At 35.3% G+C, this 21,532-nt stretch overlaps 1 protein-coding gene across 1 annotated transcript in view; it reads left to right on the top strand.

Moving 5' to 3' along the window:
• Positions 1 to 4,675: 4,675 nt before the first annotated feature.
• LOC149795034 (E3 ubiquitin-protein ligase RMND5A-like) overlaps positions 4,676 to 21,532 on the top strand; it is a 35,852-nt gene continuing 18,995 nt past the window's right edge. Inside the window, exons 1-6 of the mRNA XM_089964702.1 lie at positions 4,676 to 4,845; positions 9,412 to 9,557; positions 13,306 to 13,443; positions 14,871 to 14,971; positions 17,144 to 17,310; positions 19,399 to 19,564. Of these exons, the coding sequence (XP_089820828.1) occupies positions 4,710 to 4,845; positions 9,412 to 9,557; positions 13,306 to 13,443; positions 14,871 to 14,971; positions 17,144 to 17,310; positions 19,399 to 19,564 (854 nt within the window). The 5' untranslated portion in view covers positions 4,676 to 4,709. The remainder of the gene's footprint in view (positions 4,846 to 9,411; positions 9,558 to 13,305; positions 13,444 to 14,870; positions 14,972 to 17,143; positions 17,311 to 19,398; positions 19,565 to 21,532) is intronic.

The raw sequence follows: 21,532 nt of genomic DNA, 5'->3' as shown, positions 1-21,532 counted from the left end.
TCACTGTGTTGAACTCTACCATATTAAATCAGTATGGTCATCCCACGTCACTGTGTTGAACTCTACCATATTAAATCAGTATGGTCATCCCACGTCACTGTGTTGAACTCTACCATATTAAATCAGTATGGTCATCCCACGTCACTGTGTTGAACTCTACCATATTAAATCAGTATGGTCATCCTACGTCACTGTGTTGAACTCTACCATATTAAATCAGTATGGTCATCCCACGTCACTGTGTTGAACTCTACCATATTAAATCAGTATGGTCATCCCACGTCACTGTGTTGAACTCTACCATATTAAATCAGTATGGTCATCCCACGTCACTGTGTTGAACTCTACCATATTAAATCAGTATGGTCATCCTACGTCACTGTGTTGAACTCTACCATATTAAATCAGTATGGTCATCCCACATCACTGTGTTGAACTCTACCATATTAAATCAGTATGGTCATCCCACATCACTGTGTTGAACTCTACCATATTAAATCAGTGCTGCATGTGGTACAAAAAATTATTGGCTAAAATAGAAGCAACTGCATCTGATAGAATGGTTAGAACCGCACAGAAATCTCAAACATTGTGGCCAAACAATTCTTGAAGAATTCCTCAAATGAGAGTTATTCTGAAAACTTCTGCCATGTCAAAAACTTTAAAGAACCTGTTCCTCTAAATTTCAAATCTGCTAATGCTCCAGATTACCAATAAGCCTTTCCGAGTTACAAGAATCTTTTAATAGAGCCCATGACACTTCCACTGTCAACTTTGGAAATAATTACCTGGCACAGCACTAAATACATTGCTAAACATATTCAGTACAAATTTTTAAAACTTTCCGCAGTCTCAACTTGAAGCAACAGTGATAACAACCCAAACATGGACGAGACCATATCATTAACAAGTCATGCAAGTAATGGATGATAAATGATATACTGGTCTGGTATGTCGACTCCAACAACTTACTATATGATGTTCAGTGTGGATTCAGGCACCAGAGAAGCACAATAGGCCATTTTGTCAGACTTGAAGCATCCGTAGGAGACGCTTGTCTAAAAGTAAGAGAAAATATAGTTGTCATCCTTTTAAACTTTTTTCGTGGAGGTATAGCAAAGACATATTCAACTGAGATTTAAGTGGTGGACTACATAACTTTTTCACCAAATTTTGTAATTCCAGTTAATAATTTAAATAAATAAATTGTCTCAAATTAAAACTGAACATGTCTAAATTTGATTCCACTAAGACTGATGTTAAGATATTGAATGAACAATTCTGTGGTAAACATCCATAATATAAAACACTAAGGCACAAAAACAGAAACAGGCTGAGGGTCATTTTCCCATCAAATTGATAAACAAGATTGATTACAGAAAATTCCAAGGTCAAAAAGCCACATACAAATATTTACCTCCAAGTAATAATGATCTTGATATATAATCTAAAAATCACAGACAATTTTTTATGTAATATGTTGTTTATACAAAAAAAGATATTTGTCAGAAAGGCTCAATTCATACCCTTAATGATGGATAAAGGTCAATCACACAATAAATATATATAACAATAGATAAGAGTATGCATACTATTCAATGTCAACTACAGATGAGCATAAACTTATTTATATATATATATATATATATATATATATATATATATATATATATATATATATATATATATATATATATATATATATATATATATATATATATATATATATTGTGCTTATCTTTTGTTGTTGATGGAGTTTTTGCATACCTGAATTTTGTCACGCTTGTGAGTTGTAAACAAGATGTTTACTAGAATTTTAGGTCAACATCTAACCCTTTTTACAAGTTAGTTGAATTTTCCATTATGACGATTATTGTTCCAGAACATTCTATTGCATTGTAGGTCAAGCAGGGATGTGTATATATAGGGGGCTTGGTAAACAAATTCATTTCTGTCTCATTTCAGTATGTGGGAATCTATGATTACAGTTTGTATTTGTGTTCAGATATATTTCAAGAGGAATATTGAAATTATTCATTAGAGTTACTAAAGTGATAATTGACTCTCGATTAGTGCATTACTTTGGATTTTTGTGAATTTATTCCAAGACATTTGGATTACATCCTTGGTATATCATGACATTCAAGACTATTGGTACAGCAAGACATTCAAGACTATTGTAATTCATTTAGTCTATAACTTGGCCTTGTGATATGACCTTTGGAATTAAATTTTTTTAATTCACAATGCTTATGTGACTCTGAATTTTAACTTTGTATCCCAGAGAAATCAATTGTCTGTTGAATTTTACTTAAATTGTTGGATTCACTTTCCTTTCCATTACCTATTCTAAGACCTAGAGTCATAACAAAACAAACATCTTGAATGGCCAGAAGAAAATGAGTTCAAACTTTTGAATTAAAAAACTGTGCATTTTTGCACGTTAAATTGTTTTCATGATGACACAAACATCTATCTTGACGGTTGTTTTATTGTTGTGGAGGAGGGCAAATGTTTAAGATCTCTGTTTTACCATAAACTAATCATTAGACACCTCAGCGATAACAATCCCAGATTTGATGTGATTTAAACAAGAACAGATTGGAAAGTCTTGTTCTAGTTGTATAGGGCAATCAAGTCGAAACTTGATTGATTCATTTGTGTACGATCAGCTTGCAAATGTTAACTGCAGATGCTTATCCGATACACAATCAGGAACTTAGACTATATCAAAGTGCATTTAGAACTTTCCCCGCAAAATGAGATATGTTTGAATGCATTCCTCTGCAGAGAGCCTATATGTCAAGGAAAATAAACTATGACTTATCTCAGCCGAATGAGAATGGGTACAAAGTTATCTTCTAATCCATCGAACTGATCATATCATGCAGTGTTTAGGCCCGAATACCAAGCTCTTTACTTTCACAAACCAAACTTCATTCCACATTTTGGCATATAAATTTGTCCTCATTTAGAAAAAGCATAAACAGTGTTGGAAATATAACGAAATTCCCAGTCACCATCATGGTTAACAAAAACCCTAAAATAATATTTGTCCTTTGCGAATTCAAAAGTGTTCTCCTTTTAAAGAATAAATTCAGTTAAATTCGATCCTCATATTATAGCCATAAAATGGAGACAAATTTGGAGTTGCCATCATTTTGTGCAATTCGACATCTTGCCCACAAAATTCGAAAGAATTAATTTTCAATGGTGTAGTTGGACCTAGTTTAAAACATGTTTGTACGATTTGGGACCCCCATTTCCAGATTGTTGAAGATGAAATTGAAGAAATAAAATTAAAAAGTGAGAAGTCAGATTTTTTATATCTAATCATGACTATGCCCTAGGACCTCAGTATTAAATAAGTTGTTTTGGAAACCATTACAAAAAAGTGTAGACTCGAAGGAGATTAATATACACTGCTGTCAGGCATTTCTGTGCACTTTAGGTTTTCGTTTCCAATACTGAAGCAAAACGCTGACCGAATTCGAGCGATTGACAAAAATAAAATACAGCAATGCTTACCATTTGAAAAGATGCAATTGTCACCATAATATTCTGTTCAAAATAATAATAATTTTGGACACAGAGGATACCAACCCCCTGTTTTCCTGACTCACGATATATAGGCCTATTCTACGCATAGCTTTGGAAAGTTGCAATGTTTATCCACCGGGCTACAGAAATGAAATATATTACTTTGGACTGTTTCTGTCAGCAGTTCAGTCGAGTAATTAGGTCAGGTTTATATCTAGTTTTACAAAATTCAACGTAAAAATGGCAATAAATGGCAAGAGATATTAAGCAAACTAAACCGATCTTGTAAAAACGTTAGTAAAGTTCAACATTTTATGAAAACTAAGCTATTACGTGGAAGAGAATGCAATGTGTTTACTAAAGAATTTAGAAACAGACTATACGCCGGGGAATTTGTTGATAATTTATGTTCTAGCGGCAAGTAGACGCGTTGGGTAGCAGACGATTTTGTACGTGTGGGACAATTTCTTGCAAAATTGGAAACTTGGATTAAAATACAGTTTTGTTTTAAGGTACACATTTCCATCTGTTATATAATGTATTTATTTGTATGATTCTAAAAGATGCATAGTAAATTGAATTTTCTGGGTTACAGGTTCAAGAAGGTCATGGAGTGGGTCTTCACGTTGCCATTTAGAAATCACATTTTTATGTGCATTTCGAGTCTAAATGTGGGATATTTTTGTACACTTTATGAATATCACTTTTCTTAATTAATGTACGATTCTTCTTTCTGGACACAACATGGATTTTGACCCAAAATAGCACGTGATCCAATGTTTACAGAAATTACATATCGTTGCGCAGAATTACCCGACACGCAGAATTGGCCGACATGTAAAAAAAAAAGCAAAGCCAAATACCCTGCCATCAACCAAAACGATCCAGTAGAAACGTTCATGGCTATACTTTAATGATACCAAACGTACGAACTTATGGCTACAAAGCCGTTGCATTTGTTTTGTTTTTCTCCCCAAACAACTAAAGACTGGAATTCGTTATCCGCTGAAAACATTATGATACCAATGATCCGGATTCAGACTTATTTTGTATGTAGTGTAGTCAGTGTCAAGCTTTTTCTTCACAAAGAGCAGGAAGTACAAATTTTTTTAAGGTTTCTTAGCGTTCAGTTGATGCAGATAATTGGAAGGGAAAAAAAAGAAAACAATATGGAATCCTGTTTGGCAGTTGAACGCGAAATCGACAAAGTTTTGTCAAAATTTTCAGGCGTTCGGGACCACATGAATTACACCATAGACGAGTTGATAAAATCAGCAGAAAATATTTGTAATGAGCTTTCCAATGGTTTGTATAAGTCTGTGATATCCATTTTACGGTTGTCATGATCCTTGACCCAGAAAGACAAAGATGGAAACAAAGACGTAATTTCATCCAGAGTTTTTCCATAGGGGTACAAGATTGGGGATCAACAATTTTCTTGGTATCTAAAGTGGGAGTCATATTGAATATAAAAAAAACAATCCTTGGTTCAGAAATGGGGGTCAAATGAAAACTTTGGTGGTCTCTGATACACATACGAGTCTTTTTGAGAGTAAAGGAAACACTCTCATCGCAATATTACACGTCGACCATGATAACTAAAGTTCAATCAGCTAAGCATCGCAAATGATATCCGTATATGCTACTCCGTGAATTTTCACGTGAGAGCCTCAAAACATAGCTAATATTATCGAATTGGTTTCGCACAAGAATGGTTCAGTACCATTTGTATCGGGCGTTACAATTTACCACAGTCTGCCAGTCAACTACTGTCTGCCACCATCAGCATTTTGGTAAAAAATAGGAGTCCCACCAGCAAATGTTGCAGTCCCCTCCCAGAAAATGTAGAACATTGCAGATTAGAAGAACTTTTGGTTGCCATTTAGTTTAATTTTCACATTCTTTATACCACTGACATATAGCTCTTGTTTGTCCATCAGAGTGAGACTGAATTTTGTTAATCCAAGGAAGGGTCTTATTCCAGACACTAAACCAGGCATCACACTTTTTCTTACACTTGGCTACTGTCCTATCCAAACTATGAGTTATTGCAACTGTAGCTCTCTTCTGAATCTCATTACAATCTTCATATATTTTTCATTTAACTCTAAAATACTTATCTAAATTTGCAAATGATTTTTTGTCTAAGCCTTAAAATATCGTGATTTCAAGGTCACTTGTACTACTTATTCAGTTACACCCAGAAATGAACACAATAATGAAAGCTAAAGTTGTTCATTTGATGTACTCTTATAAATAACCACATGTAGATCTCTGGGTCTTTCTGCTTTGGAATTCAATCATTGGAAATATCAGCACATTTTCCCACCACTCAGTGGCCAGTTGAAGTCTTTGAACTTGCTGCCCAGCTATTGCATCATGTTCTTTTGATGTACTTTTATAATGACAACTTGCACATCAGTGGGTCTTTCATCCACAGAATTCTGTTGTAAATATCAGCACAGCTAAAGTGATTAATTGACCAACAAATTTTCTTACTTTAAGTGGCTGAAGCAGGATTGTCTAAACAGCTAGATTTCTCTGTCACATGGGTGAGAAAGTGTAATTAATGCATAATCAGGGACACAAACTCCTTTGATTTGTTCTGTATGCCCATTTACCTCCCTCAGTCCCAGCACCAGTTCACAGCAGTAACAAAAAACAGATCATACCCATTTGTCATATCTGGGTCTGGAATCTGAAACCTGCAGTACCACCCAGCACCAGATGCATTTAAGTATATTGCACTGGTACTGAACAGTTCCAGTGCCATCCTGACTCGGTATCAGCAGTTGTGTAATACCCCATTCCTTGACACCCATTGCTTGCTACAGCAACATGCCATTCCTGCTTCCAGCCCTAGACCATTAGGGATTTACATAGTGAATGCCTTCAGGTAACTACATCCCAGCATGGACACATTCCCAGTATCTGAACTCAGACCACACAACTAGGCACTCCTATAACTTTTGCAAAGATTTATGCTCACAAATGCTATCTTTTATCAATACAGTGATGTTCTGATAAGACTGGCATCAGTCAACACTATTTTCTGGCTTTTGTTCAATGATGTCTTCTAAGCCACCTACAGTAACTCATAACAGGCTCCTGTTCATGGGGACTCAGTCCTTCATCTTGAAATGTCTATTGTCCCTGGACCTTGAAATGTGTATCTTCCTTGGACCTTTTACCCCTATAGTGTTTGCACAAATGTGTAAAGACCCATTGTATTCTTGTACATATTGGCTCACAAAGTTAGGGCATTATCCACTGTCATGGCATACAGTTGTAACTGTCCTCTGGCTGATGTTTATCCAAGTGATAGTCATGTGATGGAGAGCAGAGACAACTTTCTCTAGCTTTTACCTCAGAGACCTTGCATCCCAAGGGCTCAGTTTGACCAGATGGAACCTAAAGCTGCAGAACTACAGCCTACCTTTTTTCAGTTTTCAGGACATCTGACTACTGCTGGATTGGGAGGAGGGACATTTTCTTGCTAATTTTAGCCCTCATGAAATTTTAAGCAGCTTCGTGTACATTAGAAACCAAAGACTGGACCTTCTCTGGGGTAAGATTATTTAACATCCTTTACCTCAGGTGGCATATTTGAGAAGAAAGCAATTTTTGGAATAAATTGTTTCTTTAATAAATTCTTGCAGCACATCCACCCAGCCACTATGCAATTAAACCTGATAGTGTGCACAACTACAACAGTAGTTATTAATATATGGCATAGATTTAGTGCCATTCCTCTATCCAATGGGAGGTCACTCTTGTCTGATTTTCACCTGGGATGGCAAATAACTTTCAGCACTTTTATTGCTAAAAGCAAGCTTACGAGGGGCTGCTATTTTGTGGTGGTGCTTGTACACTCAGTGTATTATGATTGGGTAAGTATTACGAAATTATTGTTACTCCAGAAATTGGTTTGCCTTTGCTTTGTGTCAAACTTCTTATCAGCAAGGACAGCTTCAGTCTTATTTTATCCAGTCATTTAATTCATATGGTCATGGGGTACAAAATGTTTTTAATCTCATTTGCCTGTCTCAAGAACAGGCCTAAAATATGGTCTCTGTAGTGTCTTATGTCTGCTGAGTTGAATTTCTTTGCCTCTTGGTTTTTCTCAGTATGGTTACTGATCTTTTCATTTTGGGCTACATGTTCATGAAACCCCTGCTGAATTGTTTGTTCTCAGTGGCACCCAAAACTTTGCCCACTAGGCCATTGTTTTAAACAACGTGAGGTCTCATCTCGGCCATGATCCTGTTTCAGCATCTGCCACCAGAAATAACTATTTTCATGTTTGCCACCCCCACCCATCACCTACACTCCTTTAAAGAATTTAAGTTGGGTTTGGTCAGGAGCACTCCATGCACACTATCATTCATGTAATAAAGTCTGTGGTAGGGCAAGAGAGCTTGTGTGGAAAAAGTTTCTTTTATTTTTTATTCTTTCTCACAACTCAGCTATCATTAAGTTAAAGACACAAAAGTTAACTAAATTCCCAGATCTCTGCCTTATTTGGGATTTTCTCATGTGATACCATTATCAACAAATTGCTGTTTCAGTGCCCTAGTAAACTTGTCTTGATGGAATTGACTTATAAACTCAGAATGGTCTGTTCACCCGACAGTTTTCAGTAGAATTTGTGCCAGTCTGTGTCAGCCCTTGTGGATCTCTTCACAGCGAAGTGAAATGCCAAACTCATAACCTTATTTTCATGAGTTCATGATCTGAGTAGACAAGGCTCTTCCCCAGAATAAGCATATGCCCTTCCCCCAACCTGTCTGTTTCATCTAATCCTGATCACTCTGCACAGTTGGAAAATTTGTCTGTAATCTAGCAGCAGAGGATCCCTGGAAAATCCTGCTGAAACAATTGTGGAAGCTGATTTTCCATCACAACTTAGAAATTAACAAAGTGCTGTTGCATGCCTTTTGCTCAGTGGAAATACCAAATAGTAAATAAAACCTGTCTGCAGAAAAAACAGGGCATCAAAAGTTTTTTTAAAAAATTGTTTGAATCAGACACAAACATTAAAATATCTATTCCGAATGGAAAAATGTAACAATAGATCATACAGTGCTTGCTTGATCAATACACTATGTTGGATATTTCATGAATAAATAGTTACTGGTGTAATTCAAGGTGCAGGCTATGATTCACATTTAATTTACATAAACTTGAGTGTTATCATAAGAAAGAAATAAGATTTTGAAATTATTCAGTCTTAATCAGTAAATTCTTGTTGTTCCAAATTTGTTGTAAATGTACATGTATTGTCACAATGCACCAGTATTTAAACAAAGGAATGATATAGCAGGGTATAGGGGTACATTTAATATTAGGTCAGTTTATATTTTGTTGTGACTTTAAACTCATGATTGTGCTTGCTTGCAAAAAGTCATAAAAACTGTTTCCCCACAAATAACTATGAATTTAGAGTAGCCTCAATAGGCTCATGAAGTTAGGACAGGTTCCGCCATAATAGTTGTCATAGCCATTGAGCAGCTCCATAGCAGCATGGGTCCCTCTACTTTGGATGATTCTGCTTGAGTACAATATTTCTTTGAAGACTGTCCCTTTCTTATGCCTTCCAACCATACTTAATATCTCATACAAGACTCAAAGCTGCTTAGCAAACATTAGAAATAAACATGGGGCAGCAGACAAATAAAAATAATCAGAAAATTCTACCAACAGTAGTTTGTTTATACTAAAACAGATATGCCTTTTTTCATTCACCAGTTCCCAAACAATTGAATAGGTGGAATTTTCTAACCCTGCACAGTGTTTGACAATACGATTGCACAAATGAAAAATCCATATTTGTATTGGTGTAATCTCATGCCTGTTGTATATTTTTTTAAGGTACAGTTGATCGTGAGCTGACCACCACCCAGTCCATCATCTTGAATCAGACAGTCAAAAGGATCAAAGAGGCTGTGTGCAGGATTGGTTCAGAGCACAAAGACCTTCATAGCACTGTTTCAAAAGTGGGAAAAGCCATTGATAGGGTATTTATGAAATGTATCAGAATTACATCTAAATCAGTCAACATTCTGCTCACCAACATTACAGTAGGACCTCTCTTGAAAGACCACTCCTTCAGCAAGAAATCAAGGCCTTTCAAGACAGGTGGTCTCTCATGACAAGTCATAGCACTACATATAATCACTAAATCTATGCATGACTGATTGTATTTTAACGGCACACCAGCACTGTTATGCTATTTAGCGCTATACAGAATGTTATATGTATGATCATTTAAAAATTATAAAAAGTTTCATATCGACCGACGATATCGAAACCAAATAGTTGCATCTAAAATGGTAAGATGGTAACGGTGAAAAAAAAAGGGTCCTGATCAACAGGGGTTGTAAATGGTGTATGATAATGAAGACAGATGAAAAGGTATTGAAGAAAAAAAAGGGATGGTATATACATTACCGAAGAATGCTCTTATAGTCTTGAATAAATGTTTATTTTTTTCAGGAATTTTGCAATACAAGTGATGTTTGTTGAATCAAAAAGTTCCTTCATGTCATGCACATTATAATACTGATCGCGCATAGGTTGCAGGTCAAAACACTCTATCATAAAGTGCTTAACAGGGAATGGTTCATTGCAAGAAACACACTCTGGTGGATCTTTGCCTTTTAGTATGTGGGAGTGGGTTATATGCGTATGACCAATCCCAATTCTTGCAATGACTACCTCCTCCCTATGGATGATTCTGTAGGAAGGAGTCCATTCTTCTAGTGTTGACTTGATGGCATGAAGTTTATTATTCACTGCTTCATTTCATGATTCCTGCCACTTCTGACGTAAAGTCTCTTTGATATTAGGTTTAAAATCAGTTATGATATTTTAAAATCAGATGGTTCTTGAGTTAGGGCCATTTTAGCAGCACGATCTGATTTTTCATTACCTTTAATACCAACATAGCTAGGTAACCAACAGTATACAATATTGTGAGAGGTACTCAGCTTAGTATTTTTGACAAGAACATTGGTCAACAATGGGTTCTCCTGTTTTCTATTGTGCAGTGACTGAAGTACTGATAGGGAGTTGGAGAAAATGATGCTGTTTAAAACATGTTTGTTTTTTATATATTGCAGAGCAAGATCTATTGCTCTGATTTCAGCTGAAAAAATTGATGTGCCATTTGGTAAGCAAACTTGTGTGTTTTCTACTAACTAAGGCTGCGGCAGCCTTTTCCTCATCCTTTGATCCGTCTGTATAAATTCTTTTGTAGTTTTTAAATTCAGTGAGGAGTTCATGATAAGAGTCATGGAAGATGGAAGGGTTTGTCTCATCTTTTTCTTCTGTCGTGAAGCATAAAAAGTAATTTTGGTTGTTTAAGTATCCAGGGATGTGTTTCGGAGATGGTTGTTTTCAGAATTTTAGAAAGATCAATTTTTGTACTGTCAAGGCTGGATGATATTCTAATTCCAAAGGAAGGTATGGGTTGAAAAACAGCCGAAAAAGCAGGGTTCAGAGGGTTTGATCTTAATTTGAGAGCATACTTTGCGGAAAGCATTTCTCTACAATGCGATAAAGGTGGTTTGTTCACTTCAGCAAGGAGGCTTTCACACGGGGATGTCTTAAATGCTTCCAGAGTGAGTCTTATTCCTTGATGATGAATTGAGTCAAGCATCTTCAGATATGACTTCCTAGCTGAACCATAAACAATGCAACCATAGTCGGGGCCCCGAGTGGCCAAGTGGTCTAAAGCGCTTTCCGTTATGGATCACTGCCATCTCACCTCTGTCTGCGTGGGTTCGAGTCTCGGATTCGGCCAATGTGGGTATGTGAGAAAGCTTGCCATTAGCTTCTCGACGGTCGGTGGTTCTTTCCGGGGATTTCCCGGGTTCTTCCTCCACCATTAATACTGGCCGCCATGTATAGCCTATCGTGTGCTGAAAAATGGCGTTAAACCCTACAACAACAACCATAGTCCAGTTTGGAGCGAATAAACGTTCTATATAATATGAGGATGAATTTTCTATCGGCACCCCATTCAGAGTGCGTTACTACTTTGAGTAGATCTAGAGCTTTCAAGCATTTAGCTTTCAAGTTCTTTAGGTGTGGAATAAAAGTCAATTTTCTGTCAAAGATAATACCTAAAAATGTTGTTTCCTCAACGACTGGAATAGGTGTTCTGTCCAGCATGAGTTTAGGTTCATCTTGATGTCTTTTTAATTGACAGAAATGCATGCATACCATTTTGAGAATTTGAAACCGTTAGTACTGGCCCAGTTTTGAATCTTGTTGATATTTTGTTGTAGTTGTCTTTCAATTGTACGCATGTGCTTTGATCAATAACATATGAGGAAATCATCAACGTGTAACAAGCAATCCAAACCAGGAGCCAAACACTTGGTGATGCTATTGATTTTGATGTTGAAAAGCATCACAGATAGAATGCTGCCCTGGGTCACACCCATCTCTTGTCCATGCAAATATGAGAGGGTAGAGCCCACTTGTACCTTGAATTCTCTGTCAGAGAGAAAGTTTGATATGAAGGAGGGCAGACAGCCTTTTAGACCCAGATTGTGCAGGTCATTTAGTATCCCGTACTTCATGTCGTGTCATAGGCCTTTCCTAAATCAAAGAAAACTGCTACTAAATGTTACTTGTTGATAAATGCATCACGAATAAAGGTTTCCAGTCGAATCAGATGGTCATTGGTACTATGGCCATAATGAAAGATACTTTGGAAATGAGATATTAAATTGTTTGTTTCCAGGTACCATAGAAGCCGAGAATTGATAATTCATTCCATTGTTTTGCACACACAGCTTGTCAGTGCAATGGGTTGATTGTTGGTAGGATCGGTGCTACCTTTAGATGGTTTTGGGACTGGTATTACTGTTAATTCTTTCCAAATCTTAGGTACATTACTAGTAATCCATAAATCATCGAAGATTTTCAAAAGAGATGTTAAAGATGATTTTGGAAGGTGTTTCAAAAACTGGTACTGTATTTCGTCAGGCCCAGCGGATGTATCATGGGTCTTGTCTAAAGCCTTCATAAGCTCCAATAGTGAGAACAGTTGGTTATAACTTTCCGAGTTGTTGGATGTAAATTTTAAACGTGATATTTCTTTTTGATGTTTTAATCTTTGGAAGGCTTCTGAATAATTAGATGATGTGGAATTTTTAGAGAAACTGTCAGCAAGAATATTTGCTATGTCACATTTTGAACTAAAATTGTTATTATCCAGCTTCAGATGTTGGAGAGAATTGTGTTTTCTCTTTCCGTTTATTTTGCGGATAGTGTCTCAAACTTTCTTAATAGAGGAATGTATAACTCAACCTTCACTTGCAAGAAGCCAGCTTTGACCACTCTGTGTACTGTTGGTTTGTTGAAGGTGAGTACAATGGTGTTGGTGTCCTGCAGGTTGTTGTTACGTTTTATACATATTTTACTGACTGCAGTGACACCTTCCTTTTTCATTCCTTCAGTGATATCTGTATCGCTGACTCGAGCCAAGATGCAACTTAAACATAAGTCAATAATCCAGTGATCTGATCATCTGAAATGTAAGTTTTACATAAAGTTGACCAATCCGACCTCAGAACTTAAGACTGGGGCTGAAATGTGATAGGTGCACATAGTATTACCCATGACCTTAAGTCCTATATGTTTACACCCATTTGGCTAATTTTTGCCTTCAGGTCAATTTTCAGGCGCAGTGATAGAGAATTTGTGTTCCATTATATTAATAACGTATTTCTAGTTTGCTTTCAATCTTTGCAGAACTTTGTGTCGGACTTTTGTGCTGTTGCCAGAGAAGGAGCATTTGATGATGAGAGCACTCAGACCTTACTCAGTGAGGTTGTGTGTGAGCATTTCCTGAGGCAGGGCAAGCTTGACATCGCTGAAGCTCTAAATGAGGTGTGTATGAGGTTGTTGTAAAATGACCAGTTGACCTTTCTCCTCTTAATGGCCTATCTGTTTCATTCAGGATACAATTCCAGTCATGCTTTTCATTTTTATTCAGAATTCAATTCCCATTATGCATTCACTAAATTCAGTCAACCATTTATTGCAGATGAGCATTTGATTGTGTAATACATCATCACCTTAGGTGTACTCTTTTGACAAAAAGGAAATTAGTTAGAAAGTAAACAAGTGCTATGTCATCTATTGATCATGCAAGTTAAAATAAAAAATATGGTGAAAATTTTATCTCAGAACTGAAATTTGATATGTAGTGATCAAAATGGCAGACAGTACTGAATTTGCAAGTGAGGGTAGTGATGTGGATGTTAATTTTTTTGAAAATATTTGACACTTTTGTTGGGGAGATTGTCATTTTAGGAAGTGTGGATCATGGTCTTAACTTCATCAAAATGACACTTTTGTTGGGGAAATTGACATTTATGCAGTGGGGACCATGGTCGTGACTTCATCAAAAAGATAAAAAAAAATTAATCTGCTTAAGAGGGACTAACTAAAAAAGTGCAAAAACAGAACCCTATGTGTTAACAATTACTAAAAGTGTTTTTCCATTAGGAAAAATTCTTAATTCAGTTGGTGGAGGTCCCAATATTTTATTGTTGGAATGATCCCAGGCCATCAGATATGACTGTTGTTACTAAAAATTGAAAAATCTTCAATAATTTCTTCTAAATAACTGCTAAACAGAATTTGACCAAATTTGACAGAAATATTCCTGTTTTCAATGCCTTTCAGATTTTTACAAAAACAATGTGGTTCTGTCATCAGATGTGGCTGCCATTACAAAAAGTAGAAGGAAATTTTCTCAACTTTATGTTTTCAAATAAAATGCTGACAAGAATTTGACAAGCTTTGGTACCATGCATCCTGGTATAGGTGGCCTTTGAACATTGTACAAATTATACTGATGTGTGATAAAATGTAATGGAGATTTTAGAGAAAAAAGACTAGAAGAACCATGAAACATATTAATAACACGGAACAGCACTGGACAAATTTAAAAAGATTGCTTCCTGTTGACACAGATTTAGCTGTTAGGAAGATGTCGGACAGGTGAGCCATCTCAGGCAATTTTGGGTAGACCTGTTAATGAACAGTGGGTGTCAAAATATCCTACACTAATGCAAATTGTATTTCAGTCTTTTCAAAGAGTCAGAATTAAATGTTCATAGTAAACGATTAAGTACATTCATTTACAGAATAATACAGTCATGCAGGGCCCCAGAAAGTGAAAATGGCACCATAGATGTAATGTGGTGGATCCTTAAGGCCTTATCTTCAAAAGCTGTAATAAACACTGTTTTGGTTACAGTTTGTTGAATTGAAGGACTTGACATTAATTTCAATGAATAACATTTCAGGAGGCCGGTTTGAACATTGATGAGAGTCAGATGGAACCATTTCTGGAGTTACACAGAATTTTAGGAGCACTTAAACAGAGGAACCTAGGCCCAGCACTGAGGTACAGTTAGACTGCTCATGAGAGATTTAAAAAAAATTGTGGGGTGCCAATCTTTTTAGATTTCATGATTATTACAAACAATGAATTTAAAGACCCTTCTGTGAAACTATAGAACCCCTTTCCCAGTTGGCAAATTTTAACAATTTAATCCCTTTTTTTTTAGTTAAACCCCTTTCCCATTTCACAAATTTAAGTAGTGTTCATAATGTCATTTTTCACTAAACTGCAAAAATGTGTGTCTTTGAAAACAAATCAATTTTTGTTTAGATCATCAAAATGAAACCAAAGCAGGGAACAAGCTCAGATTCCATGTGACTGGATTTCATGGAGTTTTGTTTCAGGCCTCATTAAGAATACAACTAGGTTATCTCCACTTTGTAGATTGTCAAAACTACGATTCAAACAATTGTCATCATGGAGATAAAAGGGTATCTGTAATTTGCAGGCAAAACAATTTACCATTGAGAGTTTGGTATGTGATCATTTAGGTTTTTCATTATTACGACTTATACGGTGATGATCATATGATTTGACTGGAAAGAAAAATGTGTACCCGTGCTGTGTTTGAAATGTTTAAATTAGAGAAACTACAATGTGACAAAAATCATTATCCATCTTTGTACTTATAGGTAAATCTATTGAGCAATCTCACTGGATCAATTTCTTTCAGCTGCATTCAGTAAGTTAGCAGACTGGTAGATACTGTTAAAGCTAGTTACATATGCCAAGGGTCAATGAAGAATATCAGTGACCCATTGGTAATGAAGATGACATTATGTATACCCTTTAGGTTCATGAAATAGAGGGTTATGTATTTCTTTTCAGTCATTTTGTTTTGATCTTTGGAGTTAAAGTGCTCCTTTCATTCAGGTATTTTTCTGGAAAAAATTAATTTACAAAATTTCAAACTCATGCATTTTATAATTTCAGTTTTAGCTCTACTGTTTATAAGCCAGAAGAACTTGGATGGTACATTGTCTGTCCCATAGGTTTATTATTGCTACTTCTCCATAACTACGTGGAGGATTGCCATGAAACTTTTTATATTCATCCCAAAGTCTAGCTGGTATTAGACGAAAATGGTGTCATTTAGTCATTCAGTATGGTTGCTATGATGACCATCCTCAAAATTTGGTTATTGCTACTCCTCCTGAACTGAAAGAAATGTCGACATGGGGTTTTAACCAGAAGACTTCTTATGATTTTTTGTTGATCCTATATGACAAAATCTTCATTTGTGTGGCCATTATCAAAACACTTCTTATATAGTTTCATTTGTCCTTAATGGAAATGGTACCAGTCTGATATCCAGTATGGCAACAATCTTAAAAGTCTGACAATCTTGTTATTGTTACTCCTCCAAAACAGAAAGTTGTATCAATCAACATGTGGTTTCCTCCAGAAAACTGTGTATGATGTCTTGTTGGTTTCATGTTCCTAAAACAAGACTTCCTTTTCTTTTCTTCAAGAAGTCAGAAAAATGAAATATAATTTCTAGGATTTATCTTCATTTGAAAACATTTTAAATTATTTCATCAAAACAATATTTAGAAAACTGTTAATTAAACTGACAAATTCTTAAAATATGAACACAAAATTTAGTAAATAGAGCAAAGTCGGTTTTTGTCCCCATACTATTGGCAGATGGGTAACTGATGTTTCAGAATTTTCATCTAACTGGTAATTTTCTGTTACCTATATGAGAACATAAATAACTATCCCTCTTCATTTGCAAAGCACATTTTATAAAATAAATGTTTTGATAATTGCCTGTATATGAATTTATTATAGTTTTTTGTTTATTCTTACAGTTTCATGAAAAATGGTTGGAAAAATGACTAATTTAATTTTTGTATGATGCATTTTGATAGTCTACTCAGTGGATGACCCATACTCATTTGGTGTGGCTGTGATATGTATTGCCTTTGATAGTATTGGTTTGATATTCCATTATATAGCAAATGTTAGAGTTTTGCATATGGTTAATTGTCATTATACAACAAATGTTAGAGTTTTATGTATGGTAATTGTCATTATATTGCAGATGTTAGAGTTCTACACATGGTAATTGTCATTATATAGCAAATGTTAGAGTTATATGTATGGTAATTGTCATTATGTAGCAAATGTTAGAGTTATACCTATGTCTAATTGTCATGCGGTCTGTTGCAGATGGGCTGCTGCTCATAGAGACCAGCTGTTGGAACAAAACAGCACTTTGGAGTTTCGGCTTCATCGCCTTCAGTTTATAAACCTGGTGAGACGGGGTCCTGAAAAACAGGCTGAAGTACTTCACTATGCCAGGCATTTTGCTCCGTTTGCTACTCAACATGCAAAAGGTTAGACACGGAATAGTCTTTTTGCTGTATCCAGGTTTATCCAGAGCTGCCAACCCTCATGATTTTGGCATGAATTTCACAATTTTTTCAGCGATTCAAAGATTCATACCACAAGCAAAAAATTCGTGAATTCTCCAGGTCAACTATTATTTTAATCTTTAATAAAATAACTGATTTCCCGTTAAGCTCTAGTCATGATATTGGCAGTTGCCAAAACATTCCGGTACTGCTGGTCGCAATATTAGTAGAACTACAGCCAATTGATACAGTTGGCCTGGTAGCAAGCATTTTAGCCTATTTTAATCTATCTGTATAAGAGTAGTTTTACAAATGCTTTTGGGAGAAACTGGGGCCTAACCAGAATTTTGCTCTGCGCATGCATCACCAACACTTATTTGAATTACCATTTGGCATTGCATGTAAGATCTTTAAAATGGCTTCACCACCAAGGAAAAAGAAATGTTTTGCTCAAAAAGTTAAGTTTGATTTGGAATATACCAAAAATTGGCTGTGCATTTAGCCATTAAACATTGATATACATCGAGCTTTTTGCACATAGTGTGCGTCAAATTTTAGTATTGGGCAGAGATGATGTGAGGAAGCACATCGGTTGGAAAAAACTCGTAGAGGTTGAGAAATTTAAAAATTTGCAGATTTCACCTCTGGAATATTTTAAGCCATTGACGGAAGACCTGCAAGCTACCAATGCTGAAGCATTATTTATGAGTTTTCTTGTTGAACACAATCTACCTTTATCAGCTGGAGACCATGCTAAACATTTGTTCCGACAATGCTCCTGGGCTCAAAGATCGCTTCCAAATTTTCCAGTGGAAGAACCAAAAGTGCTGCAGCTCCTGTGCATTCCTCACAGCAACAGTCACAGTGAAAGAGTATTTTCTCTAGTGAAGAAAAATAAGACAGACTTGAGGGCCTCCTTAGGTGCAGAAAATTTGTCAGCAATTTTAGTCACCAAGATCAACCAGCAGGCACGAAGCCTTAACTGTTTTGAAAACAAATTTACGATCAAGCAGTTGAGGAAGTTCAAGTCTGCCACAGTATCATGTCTTGATAAATAACCACAAGAACAAGTGAAGTTTATGAATACCATAATAAACAGAAATGCAGATATATTTCTGCATTATATGTAGTGTTTTATTTTTATTTTGCAATATTGATATAGTGTAGTTTTGATGGTCAGAGTGGATGGAGTTATTGTCATGGTATTTTTCACTAATTTATGTCCAAATTCACTAATTTTTATCCCTATTTTCACTAATTGCGAGTCTGGTATGTTGGCAGCTATGTTTGTCTAGAAAGAAGTCCAGAATTAGAGTCCTTGTCACTTAAATCTGCATTTCATTAAAGAGTTAGCCATGCTATATAAACCAACCATTCTTTTTGCATAGGTCTTGTAATAATTGTTTGTGAAAGTTAAGGCAAAGCATTGACATCAAAATATGTATCGTGCCTTCTACAATTTTTTATTTTCATCACACATGATATCATGCTACAGAGTCAATTCAAGAACTTAATTTTTAGTTGGAAATTCCTGCCATGATGTGAAAAAATAAATGGAGCATGGGATCTTCCAAATATAGGACCCTGAAGGATTAAACAAAGTAAGCAACTTTGGGCTTGTAAAAATGTTAAGGATTTCCATGCATTGGATTAATATCTTGTGTGCAATGGTTTAAAAATTATTAAGAACACCACAGTCATATATCCTAGAATACATCCTGAAACAGACATGAGAATACATTTGATATAAATGGATGCCATATTCTTGAAATTTGGTTTGGTTTTGTGGTTTACAGCATGATAGACTATACTTGTCAGGCAGTATATTTGGTGGAAAGGAGCTTAGGATGACACCAGAAAGAACAACTGACCCATGAGAAGCTACTGGCAGGCTTTCTCACATGCCAATATTGGTTGAATTGAGACTCAGATACGCGGACAAAGGTGAGCACCTTAGACCTCTTTGCCACCCAGGATCCCCCTTATTCTTGAAGACAAATATTATGACAAGTGAGGAAATTTTCTAGGGGAAAATACTGTCATTGATTATTCTTACTCTTTCCCTAACAGAGCTGCAGATTCTGATGGGAAGCTTGCTGTTTCTGAGGCAGGGACTTGAGAATTCACCATATGCCTATCTTTTAGACCCTATCTACTGGGATGAACTATGTGACATTTTCACCAGGGATTCATGCAGTTTGATGGGAATGTCAGTAGAAAGTCCACTCAGTGTCAGGTAGATAACTTATTCATTTATTAAGGCAACAAATTTTTCTTTTCATGCAGTCAACAGACTCAAAATCCTAAATTTGAAATCTATAGTTAGAACCTGCTTGTTATTTGTAAATTTATAAATGTCATCTCTGGGCATTTTCTTTTTTTGTTTTAAGTTTAGTTGTGGAAAATTTAACAAGAGGAAATTTATTAATATTCCAAGTTTTGAGGCGTAGTAAATACTTACGGCAAAAGATGGCAGAATACTGAAATCTTTCTAGACAATAAAATGAGAATGTAATCTTTACTAAAGATTAAAAATTTTAGTTATTGGCTTTTAGTCCCAAAAATGGATAGCCAGAACCTTGGAAAGTATGGAGAAAACCTTAATTTTTTTAATTTAATTCCTGTATGAACCTTGTAAAAATCAAGCCACGAGTGTTTTATGCCCCTGCTATTTTCAGCGAGGACATCTTGATTTTTGTCCTCTCTTCATCCATTCATCCCCAAAAGTTTGCACAAAACTACCCAACCATGGCAATAGTATTTTCGCTTGCTTATTTCAGTGCATGCGTAAATGATTATCTTTTTGATGCCATCACAGCAGTTTTTCCATTTGTGCACTTTATTTTTTGAACATACTTTTGTTTTGTACACAAATCTTGTTAGTACATTTAAGCAAAAATCCCTTCAGATAGACAAACGAGATATGTTAAATAAATGACCTGATTAGATTCTCAGGCCATTACAGTAGTTTTTAGACCTGATAAAAGGCACAGAATATACATATTTATTATGCTGCTTTGGAAGCCATATTTCTGATCTGATTTGATCATGCCTGGAATGTATATTTCAATTTGTTGTGATTTTAGACTGTTTTACTGATGAGTATAATCCATATATAGTTATCCTTTGATCTTGCATAGAATTGCCAAAGCTTATTACCACTCTGGAAGCTATAATTCTAATCCTCTTTCGATGAAAATTGGAATAAGGACTTGCTTCCTCAAAATCTTGGATCATATTGAAAGTCATTTGAGATGACTTTGACTATGAGCTAGATATTATGCATTTTAATTATGTGACAAGAAAGAATTGTACCAGGATTAGTAAAATAGGTATTAAAAAACCATGATAAAACATATAGGGTATAGGTTACATATGTATGTAATCTTACAGTTCTGTATAATCCTGTTTATTGAAATGGTCAACTGTAAAGTTATGCAAGCCAGATGAGCGATAATTGGCCAATTTCAGTTCTTCTACACATTTTAAAAACTGTGGACAAAAAGACATTGTTAACACAATTAAGCAAAAACCAGAGGTAGTCAAATTAAATTTGATATGTATGTATGTAGGTATGTATGTATGTATAGATGACCTGATTATATTTTCATGCACTTGTAGCAATGTTTCACATTTTTCAAAATATTCCAGATTTTTTTAATACTTTTTTTTGTATTCTAGTCTGTACTGATATATGTGTTTAGAAACACAAAATCTAGTTTTTAATTAAGTCAGTTTTGTAAAAAAAAAAAAAATTAATATATTTCAATTACTTGTTGGTAATTATATTGAACTATTGGTCTTTTGCAATTGTACTATCTCAAGAATTAAAAAATTGATATTTATGTTTCTATTTGTGCTACTCAGATTGTTGCAATCATTATGTATTAAGATAATTTTCCATATGACACTGATTTCCATAATACTGTAAGATAATTTTCCATATGACACTGATTTCCATAATACTGTAAGATAATTTTCCATATGACACTGATTTCCATAATACTGTAAGATAATTTTCCATGTGACGCTGATTTCCATAATACTGTAAGATAATTTTCCATATGACACTGATTTCCATAATACTGTAAGATAATTTTCCATATGACACTGATTTCCATAATACTGTAAGATAATTTTCCATATGACACTGATTTCCATGATACTGTAAGATAATTTTCCATGTGATGCAGATCTCCATAAT

Source organism: Sinohyriopsis cumingii, chromosome 7, assembly GCF_028554795.1.
Source record: "Sinohyriopsis cumingii isolate HCF-2022 chromosome 7, ASM2855479v2, whole genome shotgun sequence".
NCBI lineage: Eukaryota > Metazoa > Mollusca > Bivalvia > Unionida > Unionidae > Sinohyriopsis > Sinohyriopsis cumingii.
This window is presented reverse-complemented; position numbering and strand designations above follow the sequence as displayed.